This window comes from Drosophila sulfurigaster, chromosome 3 (assembly GCF_023558435.1).
Source record: "Drosophila sulfurigaster albostrigata strain 15112-1811.04 chromosome 3, ASM2355843v2, whole genome shotgun sequence".
NCBI classification, from domain to species: domain Eukaryota; kingdom Metazoa; phylum Arthropoda; class Insecta; order Diptera; family Drosophilidae; genus Drosophila; species Drosophila sulfurigaster.
This window is the reverse complement of record NC_084883.1, coordinates 39,166,104-39,179,543: the sequence shown is the minus strand read 5'-3', so window position 1 is coordinate 39,179,543 and position 13,440 is coordinate 39,166,104. Positions and strand designations below refer to the sequence as shown.

At 42.6% G+C, this 13,440-nt stretch overlaps 1 protein-coding gene across 1 annotated transcript in view; it reads left to right on the top strand.

Annotated features, from left to right (window-relative positions):
* LOC133846199 (uncharacterized) overlaps window positions 1–13,440 on the top strand; it is a 51,188-nt gene that overhangs the window by 5,776 nt on the left and 31,972 nt on the right. Inside the window, 3 exon segments of the mRNA XM_062281007.1 lie at window positions 2,265–2,312; window positions 2,373–6,058; window positions 6,201–6,276. Coding sequence (XP_062136991.1) covers window positions 2,265–2,312; window positions 2,373–6,058; window positions 6,201–6,276 — 3,810 coding nt within the window.

Here is a 13,440-nt window from a genome sequence, read left to right as displayed (position 1 = left end):
GTTGTACTTTTTTGCTGAGCACTCGTTCTACAGCAAATCGCATAAACTTTTATACTGGCAGTTATTCTGACACTCTGACACCAAAACAAAATACAAAATAAAAGAAAAAAAAACAAACTTAAAATGATTTTAAAAATAAATCATTTGTCGGCGAGTCGCGTCGACGGCACGCGAATGTTTTTCGGCTGTAATTTGATTTGTGTTGGCCAAGTCAGTTCTCGTTCTCTTTGTTGTTGTTGCTGATGTTGCTAGTTGAGTGCACAGTCTGTGTTTTATAGACTTTGCCAACTGACAGATAGAGCAAGCAGACCCTGCTTAGACCCTCCTGAGTTGGCAGTCCTTAACGGCATCGGCTAATTGAGTCCACATAATAACGCTGTCAAATGCGCCGCGAGACAGCCAAACACTCTTCATAGAACACATGGCAATCTTCATCTTCATCTGCATCTCCATCTCAGCATCTCAGCATCTTCAACTTCATTGCTTGTTTTGCACATTGTTGGTCTATTTGCGTTTGGCATTCCATTTCACTGAGCGTAGAACAACATCGAGTTGAGAACAATTAACTGGGATCGTCCTCCGTTCATCTTCCTCGTCATCATCACGATGGGAGGCAGCACTGGAGAAATATGCATTTGTTTTTTATGGTACATGTCATTCGCCTTGTTTTTGTTGCCGTTGTGGCATCATCATCGTGTGGGCCGCGTGGCGCCAGCGTCGTTGAGCTCCACTTGGGACAGTTCAGTAATCATCGACATGGAATTTCATGCACGACTCTCACTTTGGAATTCCGAAATGAAGATCTTCCTCTCGCTTATTTTATGAGCGATTTTACCTGTGATTTAATTTGGGCTACGATTTTTCCGGAATTCCTTAATGCATTTCCCTCGATTATCCCCCCAAAGTATTATTGCCACATTATGCTGCAGCTTATGCGCAGATCTCGTCGAGTATTTGTCGTCTGTTCGCTGTTGGCAAAAGCTATAAAAAGACGACATGGATTTCGCAATATTAATGTCGCGTCTGTCGGATCAAATGATATGTAGTTCCTCTCAGACAGCCAAAGAAAATGTGGGAAGGGAAGCAAGGGCGTCTAATGCACTGTGCGGCACAAAGATTAGAAGGCAGATGTTGAAATAATCGAAATGAATCTGTTTACACGTCCAAATTAATTGAAAAACGCGTGCAACTGCGCCATTTAATTGAAATTGAAATACATCGAGAAAGCATAAGACGATGAAGAAGCAGGCCGAAGCAATGCCACAGTGGCTGCGGCGACGGCTGTGGCGAGTTCAAAGCGACCCTCCTGGGGGGGCAAGATCGCCGAGAAGGGGCATGCCTCAAGTTGCCTTTGTGCTCGCTTGGTGTTGATGTGTCGGTGTTGTGGCCTCCGCCTCTTTGCCTCATGTTGCACACGCTGATGATGATTAAATATTCGTGCGAATTGCCGAATTCTCTTTATAAAGGGCAAGTGGGAGGTGGCAAGTGGAATGTGGCAGCAAGTGCAGTCGATGGTGTGTTGGCTTAAGTGCGCCAATCAATCAACTCATTTCCTTATCATGCAACTCAATGAAGTCAAAGTACTCACGCGCTCATTCTGTTTGCTTTGTAATTATGCACTTCAAGTGATTCACAAAAAAAAAACAAGTCGTTTTCATTGCTTTAACAAAGGAACTCCGTAATATAAATGAAGCATTGTTAAAATCTTAAGAAATACATAGTAGAATGGTTTTCTTTATTACACATTTTTCTTTTTAATTATGATCGATAAATAATCAGTAATAAATCGTAATATGCTTCTGTAGCTTACCTCAATTTCTTGGGGATATTTAAAGCTCATTAAATATTGTATTAAATTTTTAAAATACTCGTATATGTATAGCGATATTTTTCTGCTAATACAACCAGCTCGCAATCTAAATTGTTCTAAAATTCAAGCTTCTAGAAATTAAGAGAAGAGTAGTTGACGTAATTGAAGTAAATCTTTAAGATTTCTTCAATAGGATTGTTTAGTATCGTTCACTAAATAAAATAAACAACAAAATAAAACATTGTATTTAACAACATTAGAATTCGTATGCCAGGAATTGTAAATGTTCTTCAATATAGTATTATTTGCATGTTTATTGATATGACAAGTGATATGATCTTTGCATCTTTTAATATATAAGAATATAATTCTATAGTACACAATTGTCAAATACATTTTACTAAAAGTTCCTTGCTTATTTCCGCAAACTAATTTCCACTGCTTTCTATTGCAGACTCCCTGGAAGTCGAACTTGGGTTCGTATAAACCGAGTAGCTCAACTGTAAGTCTCCTTCACTCTTCCTCTGCTTAATTCCCTATTGAATGCATTATCTACTTGCAGTACACATTGGGCAGTGACCTTGGCAGTGGCGCCACTTCGCGCTACACCTCGCTGGCGACGCCCAGCGCCTACAGACCATCCTTCTCCGGTGGCACATATCGCATCAAACGTGATCCTCCAGCTGCCACGCCAGCGGTGACAAGCTACGTGAGTCGCTATGGAAGCGCAGCGAAAACCGATGCCAAGGACACGACGAGCTCCAGTGATCGCAGCAGTCCCATTAAACGTTACACGGGCACAACTAGTAAACTGGGCAAATACGGCAGATCAAGAGATCCCAGTCCTGTGGCGCTGGAGCACACCAATCACAACAGCAAGTCAAAGTCAAGGGATCCCAGTCCGGTGTTGGACAGCGCACGAAGTAAACTGGGAGCGAGTAACTATCGCAGCGGCAACAGCAGTAGTAGCAGCTCTAGAAACACGTATGGCAATCGCTACGGCAGCACAGGAACCCGACTTAATAGTAATACGCTGGACAAATCCATCTCTTACTTGACCACAAGTGATTTTCATGCGAGAACCGCAAGTCGCGCCAAGGCAAGCAGGGAAAAAGAGCTCGAGGAGCAGCAGACACCAGAACAGCCAACTGAAATAGTTGAGGAGGTAGCCAAAACGAAGGAAGAATCCCCAGAGCAACAGTCTGAGACTGCACCTGAGGAAACCTTCATCTCCGTGTCTGTGGTAACCAGAGCCACTTCACCAACTCCACCAGGCAGCACCACTGTGCAACGCACGCGTCGCATAGACATCGCTAAGACCATCGAGAAGACCATACAACGGTCCACAAAACCCCGCCAGATGCTGGAGAAGGAGATACAATCGGATCGCATGGATGATTCCACGAGGTATTTAAGGTACAGCGCTGCCAGCAGCAGCATCAGCTCTAACTACAGTTCGCATCGGGATCGCATTAGCAGTCTCCGTTACAACGCAAGTCCTCAGTCCAGCGTTTCACCCAAGTCCAGCACACCGAGCACCGAGTCCAAGGAGCCTTCGGTGAGTCCCGCAAAGAGCAGCGTTAACTCAAGTGTGGCCAGTGTCAAGAGCAGCAGCACAAGCAACGGCAAATCAAAGTTGTCACCACCGAAAGCGGTGCGACTGAACTCCCGACAATCCTCCGTTGAGAATCTGGCCAATAAACCGCCCGCTGCACCCAGCAAAGCAGAATCACCCACTAAGAACAGCAACAGCAGCAACTCGAGCAACTCCTCGTCAAAGTGGCCTTGGCCCAACAAGGACTTTCGCAAGAGCTCGCTGAACGTGGGACCCACAGATAGACCGCGCAAAAGTCGCACGCCCAGCAGTGGGGAGAACGAAGAGGCAACGGGAACGGGAGCTGCAGCGGAGGCAACCTCGGGTTCGGGACTGGAACGATCTCCTAGTGGCGGCAGCGAAGCTAGCGTCACCTCAGCCAGCTCCGCGCGCAAAGTGAAGCTTAGCAATGGAAAAGCAAGTACCGTCAAATTAAAAACGCATAAATCCTGTACGCCCAGCACAGGAAGCAGTACCAATAGCTCCACAGCGACCTCTGCCTGTTCCTCATCGGACAGCGAACAGCGCGTCAAGACCACCAAAAAGACGGGCAAGAAGAAGGCAGCGGCAACAAACGGCGTGCAACCGAAAGAGAAAACAACGAGCAAGAAGGTCGCTGCTAAGCAGGCAACTGACAGCAGCGGTGACAATGGCGACGATGGCGAAAATAGCCACAGCAAGTTCGTCACTGACTCACCTAGTGACGCCGCAGTGAGACAGTCACCTGCGACGGCGACATCGCCACAGACAGAGCAGTCAGCAAAGCAGTTGGCAGCGCAGTCTACAACTCAGTTGGCAGCGCAGTCCTCGGCACAATTGGCAGCCCAGTTATACCCGAAATCGCCTTCCCCGCTGCAGTCTTCACCGCAGTCGCCAGCATCGCAGTTAGCATCGCCGTCGCCTTCACCGTCACAATCTCAGTGGACAGCGCAGTCGACGTCGCGTTTGCAGCGCTTGTCGGGGGTGTCGAATTTTTTCGCCACTCGTCAGCACGACGCAAATAGTGAACCGATCTTCATCGAAAGCTCCGAGAGCGCGGGCGAGGCAGACACGCCGCCATGCGACTCGATAGTCACGCTCAGTCTAACGTTAGACACACGAACGAACGAACCAACGACGACGACGAAGACCACAGCAAGTGGCCAGGTGACAACCACAACGATAACGACAACGACAAACACAACGAGCAGTCCCAACTCCTACAGTTCCAGCACACATAATCCTCGCGAAACGAGCACAGCTCAACAGCAACAAAAACACTACGACAAAGAGTCGAGCTTGACCACAAGCGAGGCAAATCCCTCGGATCTGGACGAACCCAGCTGGTGGCAGGACACGAGTCTGCAGATCAACACGGCTTCCGCTTTGGATTACAATAATCGCGGCGATATGCCTTACAGGTTGCGGCACATTGATTCAGGGGAGGAGCAAGCCTGGTGGCTGCGTCAGGATGAGGGCGATGACGATGATACGCTAGCGGAGGAAACCTTAAATCCGCTGGATGATGAGCAGTCTAGGGATGCAAGTGTGGAGATCACGGAGGGTGGCAAGGCAGCTTGTGGTGCTTGGTGGAGTAGCAGCAACGACAACGAAAGGGAGCAGGAACAGGAGTCGGAAGTGCAGGGCAAGCTGATGCCCAGAAGTCGCATCTCCCCCGAGCAAGACGCCTGGTGGCTGGACGAGGAACAGACCCAGCAACAAACGCCAATCAAATCCCTGACGCCAGAGTGCAAGACCAACGGTTATCACGATGAGCCGCACGTGGAGGTGACCCTCAAGCTGCCCAGCAACAGTTCCAAGGCAAGCAACGGCAGTGGAAGCAGCGCACCCACGGATGCTGCTGCACAGCACTGGTGGATGTCGGGTCCGGCGAAGAAGCTGTTCAACGTACAGCGCGTGGAGTCTGGCGAGCGTGCCTGGTGGCAGGAGAAGGAGCAGGAGGCACCACCTCCGCCTCCACCAGTGAAGCAAGCAACGCCTCCAACACCACCGCCACGCATAATCAAGCACTGGGAGTCAGGAGAGCGTGCCTGGTGGTTGCAGGATGACGAGCAACAGCCTGGCAACGCTGGTGAACAGTTGTTGCCCTCAAATGGCAACGACGTCGTAGACTTTCAGCAAGCGAATGGGCAAATGCCATGCCCACTGGCACAGGATGCACCCTCGGAGCTGAGCAGCTCTTTCAATTTTGCGTACTCAGTGCGACCGCCGCCCTTGGGACAATGCTCGAGTCCCGTGCCGCCCGAGCTGGCCAACGAGTTGGCGGAGCAGCGAAAGCTTTGTGCATCGCCCTACGATAACATTCCAATGTCAAAAGTTCAAATGGCAGCAGCGCCGTCGACGCCACAGTTGCAGCCAGCAGCAGCGCCTCGCTATGCTTATGCTCCTCACTCGGGCCGCGTGGGTGACAAGCTCTTTATATCACGACATCAAAACATCGATGAGCTTTTGGGTGGCGCATGCCGTCCCCTCAGTCCGCTCTTCTATAACGGCGGCGGCATCGGCATCTTAGAGAGTGGCGAAGCATCACTGCCGACGTCGGCGTCGCTGCCGCCGGCGAACAAGAATATGTTTCTGCTCGAGGAGATTACGCCGGATCAGGTGCGAATACACGACAGCACCGCTCAGCTGCCGGTCATACAGCGTATGCAACGGTGAGTACGAAAAAAAAAAGCTTTTGCTTTTTGAGAGAGAGCGTTATGTTTGCTCTCTGCTTTTGCTTTGTTGTGTGGTGAGTTTTGTTCAACATGTGGTTTTTCATTGCGCTCTCGCTCTTGCTCTCTTTTGATCTTGCAGCGATGTCGAGTGGCTAGAGAATGGCAGCAGCAGCAACTTTTATGAGCAGCAACAGCAGCAGCCGCAACAACGCAGGGTAAGTGTCATATACTCTCTTTCCCTCTCTCTCTCTCTCTCAGTCTCTTGCACACCCTCATTGCAACAATTTTGGCAACCTGCCGGCTCGTTACGTTATCGACCGATCGTCGCCAACGACGCCCACGCATGTGTTTATTTACAAAATTGTATACACTAACCATGCGGCGGGTATGTCTCTTATGTCTTTGGCAACGTAACGTAGTTATTTATTTATTCAGTCCAAATCATAGGAAGAATGAAATAATTATAAACATAGATTTACACATCAGTACAACAGGAAAATAAATTAATAAAGAAATTCAAATTATATTGTAAATTATAAATAAAAGTTAAAAAACAACCTATAGACAAATGACAAATAATTATAAAATTATAATTGTGTAACAGAAATTATAAAAAATATAAGACTGAAAGTTAAATTGATTACAAATTAGTAATACTACCCTATTTCTTTAATTAATTCACTATGACTGCGATCAATTAAACAGTAACCAAAATTATAGATAATTAAAATAAATAAAATTATAAATAAATTAAAGTAAATGGAAGTATAAAAGGAAAAAACAATTTTTGTGATACTAAAATTTATGTAATATAACATAGATGATGTACTGCACTCAGCATTCGAATTTAAATGAAATAAAATATATATAATAATAACAAACAATATATAATAATTTTCAAATGATAAAGAAAGTCGTCTACATAACGACGAAAACCTCTATTAGATCAATAACATATCAGCAATACATATTAGTACAATTTGTTTAAAGTGTCAAATCTTAATACAAAATTAAGTCATTACCAAGTTATTTATGGACCACTGTGCAATTGGCCAGGTGAGCTACTAAAATGCTTGAACATACATAGTATCGCTTACATGCAGCTGCATCTTTAAGCCTAAATAATATAAAGATATGCCAAAGGGCAGGCTATACACACCTCAAGAATTTATCAAAGCGAAAATCTTGCTTGGGAGACGCTCTTCAATAATGACAGCTCTCAAGTGTGGCCCAGTGTGAGTGAGTCACAGACATACAAAGCGCAGTGTAAAGGCGGAAGAGTTAAAAATATTATCTTAATTACATGCAGTCAGGCAGGCAGCGACGACTTTGACTTCGACTTCATTTTCAACTGAGCATCGAATTCGGCATTGCATTTGAGACTTCTTTCTTCGCTCCAGTTTCCCGAGCGGCAAACTGCAAGGGAAAGAGAAGAGGGAGGGGAAGCGAGGGTATGTGGGTCATAAAGCAATTAACGCGCACGTAAAGCTAAATCAAGTGAGCGAAGAGCAGAGCTTTAACTGTAAAGCCGACAAAGGTTAGCGTCGCCGTCGCCGTCGGCGTTTTGTGACGCGCCGCGTCGCATTCGCAGCGATTCGTTAAGTTTTTGCGGGTAGAGATTGAAAACGAAAAGCACAAAAGCGACTCTTAACGATTGCAAATATTTATTTTGTTGACTTTCTTAAGCAATTGTTGACATTGCCCAGCCAATGCGACCATAAAAAAGCAGTTAAATAAAAATTGAAAGTGCATTCAACTCATCAAATCAAATCAGAAGCTCGAACTTTGAACCCCATTGCTGTCGCCTTCCTTGATTAGTCACACAAATCAAAGCACCGAAAATAGCAAACTGTTTGTGGCATTGATGCGTGAAAACAACAAAACTTAAATTACATTTCATTTTCAGTGTTGTGTCGCAGTTGCTAAAACAATTTCGTACAGTTTTCGTGTGTAAATACGCAATTGTCTCGTCTACTTATAATGACATCAACAGCCACAAAAAAGTTGTCGCTTCGCCCCAGATCACTAGAGATGACTCACTTGTCCCATTACGTCTGTACTTCTTTCGATGCTCACACTATTCAAGGCAACACATTTATTGCCCCCTGAGTACGGCGAGTTCATCACAACTCTATTATCAGTCATGAAAAAAACCAAAATATTGTTTTAAGTACAGTATATGAAACTTGTTCACCATGTGGACAAACAACATTGAATGTATCGGCACATATCAATATTTACAATGTTCCCGGATATAAAGCTGTGGGAAATATCTTGTAAATGTTGTCATTTCATAATTAGAAATAGAATACATGAAAGTATAGTAGTATTGCTAGAGTAAATAGTATTAAATAGTAAGTATAGTAGTATTGATATAGTAAATAGTATTAAATAGTAAATGAAGTACCTGAAGCTTTGAAATTCAACTTCTACTAACTATTCAAATTTGATAGAGTAATAAAAATAAGCATAAACATTATGATGATGTATTGATGTGCTTATCCAAGGCTAGTTAGGATAAAAAAAAACCCAAAAGAAATTACATTTTTAATTTGATTGCACATTGCAGCTAATTGTCTGCTTTGGTGTAAATTGTGAGAGCAATTATAGACATTTTATTGCAGTATTAAAAGTGTGTAAATAATTTAAAGAAAATAGCAGAATCTGAAAACAATTCGTCATATTCTATACCTATTTTTAATTTGAGATTTCTCAAATCAAATCTTTTATTTTTTTTTGTGGTTGTTATTATTCCAGTTAAATTGTACATTTTATTTCTATTCTTGTACATTTTAATTTTAAATTATCTTTGTAAAACAAAGCTTATTCATCGAAATATTGTAATACTTGCATACGTACGACACTCGTTTCGTTATGATTATTCGATCTTAATGACGTAACGATTTAGTTGCGTATCGTATGTGCAGTTCTTAGCAAGTGCACTAACACCAGTGCACGCCCCTCACTAAATAAATCGCAGCACATAATCAAAGCCATAAGCATGCACACCCACAAAAGTAACGTACACCCAATTGGATTACGAATGCTACACACACACACACATAACGCATACTCGCATGCATATACAAACATAACTTAAATAGCCAAAGCCAGCCAAATGTCCAGCTAATGATAGGCTAACGCTCAATCAACGATAAAACTAAATTGTGGCACACGCGCCTCAGAGGCTGAGGCTGAGGTTGCGGTTGCGGTTGAGCTTCAGGTTGAGCTATTTATAGGTTTGGCATGAGTGCGAATGCAAGTGCTGTTTACTCCCTATCAGTTGCAGTTGCACTGCACGTTCAATTAAAAAAAAAAAAATAAGACAGAGCAATAGCAGGCAACAACATGTTGCAGAAGGTGCAGCGAACGCAAACTCACCTGACGACAATACACGCACACTCACACACACACACAAACGTAGACGTAGAGAGTCACGCAGTCTCTCGAATTCACCACAAGCTCTCGTTGCCAAGCATTCGAACCTGCCTCAAGTAGACTTACGTGACGTAAGCGCCATCTACCTTTGGATAGCTACCTTACGTAGCGTATTTTTTTCTCGCTCTCAACTTTGCGTCTTCGTGCGCATTTGACGTTGCCCGTCTTTGTGTGTGCGGTGCGTTCTACGTTTGCTTATGTGTGTGTGTCTCTGTGTGTTGGTGCTGTGGCTTTGACGCTTTTGGTGCTTCGCGGGGCCCCAAAGCCGCACGACAAAATTTTGTTGCTTTCAGTTGCTGTCCGAATGCGCTCAAGTTTGGACGTACATTTCGTTGAGTCGTCGCCGTCGCCGCCATCGTCGTCGTCGCTGTCGCTGTCGTTTCGTTGAATACTAACGAAAAACTAAAAACTCAGCTGCCGCTCAGCTGCGCGCGTCGCGCTCTCACCTGTATTTATCGTGTGTGTTTGGTGTGTGTTTGTTTCCTTGTTGTTGTTGGCAACGTTTATAATATTTAAACTGAGTTAGTTGCTACAAAAAAATTGGTAATTACCCGTGTGAATGCTCAGCGATAAAAGCCAAAGCAAAAACGACGAAATTGTGCAAAAAATAAAACGAAGAAATAATTATACTATATGTGTGCAAAATAGCAACAATTTCATTAAGCACTGTTAACTGGGCAACATTAGCACATCAAACCGACAAAATGTTAAATTGCAATTTATTTGATTATTGATTTTTTTTTTCTTGTCTTCGTTTTTGCGTGTCACTGTGTCAGTGTCAATAGACACAGCGACAAAGCGACGAATGGCTTGTTGAAGAGTTTAAAGACTTAATAATATTCCAATTCATTTGCTCTATGTGGGCGACACTTGATGTTTCCTATCTCCCTCATTCTCTGTCTCGCTCTCGCTCAAGCTCAGTGTCAAAAGTTCTTCAGTCCAAAACGCAAAACAAACAGCTGTCGTTGAGTTGGTTTTTTTTTTGTTGTTTTTGTCTGCACTTCCTCTTTGTCAACTGTTTCGCCTTGTTATCATCTGCACTCCTGGGCTCCAATCGCACGTTCGCTTCTCTTTGCTCTCTCACCCTCGTTCACTCACACACTCACTTACTCTCTATTGAAGATCTGTTAATGCCTGTCGCCCTGTGTTTTCGTTCGGCTCACTTCGCTTTGGTTCGCTTCGGTTTTAGTTCGTTCTTCGATTGGGTGCGAGGGAGAAGGAGATGGAGAAGGAGGCAGAGTTTCATGCTAGCAAATAGTGACACTAAAAATTGAAATAAAACAGGCAAACGAATATCCGAAAACCGGAATTGTGCAAATAAATCTCGATACGACTGTGGGACTCTTTAAGTTGGCTCTTCCTTCGCTTGTGCACCATCTCCATCTCCGCATCCCATTTCTTTGTGTTGTGAACGAGGAAGCAAATCTTTCGCTGATTTGGCGCATTACGACCACTGAAATATTATTATTTATTTTCACCCATTAACGAAATTGCCGTTTTTGCCTAGGGGAACACCCGGCACCTCAGCCGGATCCCACGTCTCTCTCTCTCTTGCTCTTGCTCTCTCACTCTCTGTTGGCAAATTGCTTTAACACGCGAAAGTTTTGCATCTGCCAAACTACAACAACACTGCATATTGCATCTGAGTGCGGCAGCTGTCGCCTCGTAACCTACAAAATATTGCCTGCAAATTGGCAAAGTACTCTCTCAAGTGCTCCAAATTCCGCTGACTGTCTTTCAATTAGATGTAATTGCATTATTATAAAGCACATGACCAACTTGTTGTGCCACAGCAGCAGCTCACTGAGATCGTCTTCCCACTCCACACACAATCCAAATCTTCTGCCACACTCTCAAAAACCCTCAAGAGCAGCCAGCAGCTGCACATGAGATTCCAGCATTTACTTACTTTAATATGCAAATAATGTTGTGGAATTTATAATGGCGAAAATACAGAAAAATAGAACAGAACCGTAGCTCTAGCTATCTTTACAAAAAGAAAAACGACAACAAAAAAAGTACACACACTCACAAAAAAGAAATGAGCGCTAAAGCAGATGAGGAGACAAGGGAATAAACCTCATTTCAACGCGGTTACTGCGCTAAGTACGTAGTACCTGCCACTAAACAGCGCTTCTATTTAGTTATAAACAAACACAAATACACTTCAAGAGCGAGGCAAGAGAGTAGCATGGCAAAATATAATGACAGTCACAGTCAGCAGTAAGTGCACGTTAGAAGAAAGTTTAGAATGTTGTTTACTATTGTAGATGAAATTTTTAACTTACCCACTGTTTACAGTATAACTGGTGCTTTTGTATTTTAAATAGGATTTCCTAGTTATTTATTTTCTTACAGAATTTAAAAATACGATATATTGTGGAGGTTGTTTTCAATTTACCACAATCAAAAATATATAAATTTCATAAGAGAATGTTGATGAACAGAATAACTTATATAGACTTTAAATAGGATTTCGCAGCTCTTTGTTTCCCTACAAAACTGAACAGTATAACTTATATAGACTTTAAATAGGATTTCCCATTTCCTTGCAAAACTAGAGTATAATTATTATTATTGAGCTAGAACATATTCTTTGAAAAATATGGAGGAGTTCGAACCAATTTGAGCTTTTTTACTTAATCAGATTAATGCAAATATAGATTTGTATAATATATTTGTGGAAAAAAAATGCATTCTCACATAAAAAAAAATCAACCTAAAAGTTTATGTATTTTTATTTATATTTATTTCTCTGAAATTCGCTTTAGATAATCTCTCTTCAGCAATTTCTTTATAAACCCGTCAATCTCTATCCAAAATAATGAATCATCTGGATTAAATTCCCAAGAAGTTATTCTATTCGCATTTTTCAATGTTTCTCATACTCTGGCGTACACAGACATTTTCCACTGACTGCACTTTTAACGTAGTTACCATTTTAATTATCTGTCAGCGTAATCTTTGCCCAGACCGACGCGTCGCTCGATGGCTACCGCGACCGCGTTGACGACGCTGCTGCTGCTGCTAACTGCGCAGCTGACGTGCCAAGAGCCAGACACTCTACCTTCAAAAGGTAGAGAAGCAACAGCAGAAACTCTTTTTATACTGCTTTACTGTATTTCTCTTTCTTTTCTTTTTTTTTTTGCTTTGTTGGCTTCTGCAACACTAATCCAATTCTTTTAATTGTGCAAAGGGTATGTGAAGGGGCAGCGAGGGGGTGGACAGACTAAGAACAGCATACAGCACTTGGCTTAGTTTGAGCTTAAGCTAAATACACTGCAGCAGTTATAAAAGAAAGCAAATCAAAGTGTGAACGACTTACAAGTCACCTGTAAATAAAAACTTTAGTAGAAGTTCTTTTTCTATCTCTCTCTTTAACTAACTATATAATTGCTATAAAAATCATCTTAAATTTCAATATTGTATTCGTACAACTTATGTAAATAAAATTACAAAATAATTGTTATTAATTCATATATTAAATAATAGAAAATGGTAATTAATATTAGGTTGAAAAAATTAAAAAAAAGGAATTCCGTATAAGTTTTGCTACAAAAAGTTTTGATTATTGGTTTTCAACCCGATTAATAATTACAATTTTTACTAATTAATTTTTATGCATAGTCCGTCACAATTTCATCACACTTCTCTCAACTCTTTATACAGGGTATTTGGACAAACGTAAACTGTGCCTTATTATTTTCTATTCATTTTATCTTTTGCACATATTTTCGCTTAGTTTTAGCGCGTTATCTTGAGGCGTTTAACGAGCTACTGAGTTCTTTTCTAGCATTAGCTCCAGTTATTATAGTTTATACTTCAGTCTGCTGTTGTTGTTGTTTGTAGGGCGCACAGCAAAGTCAAGGTGATGCGATAGTAGTCCGATGTCTAATTTGTTTAATTCCACTGGCTTGACAGCTAATTATAATTTTTCATTT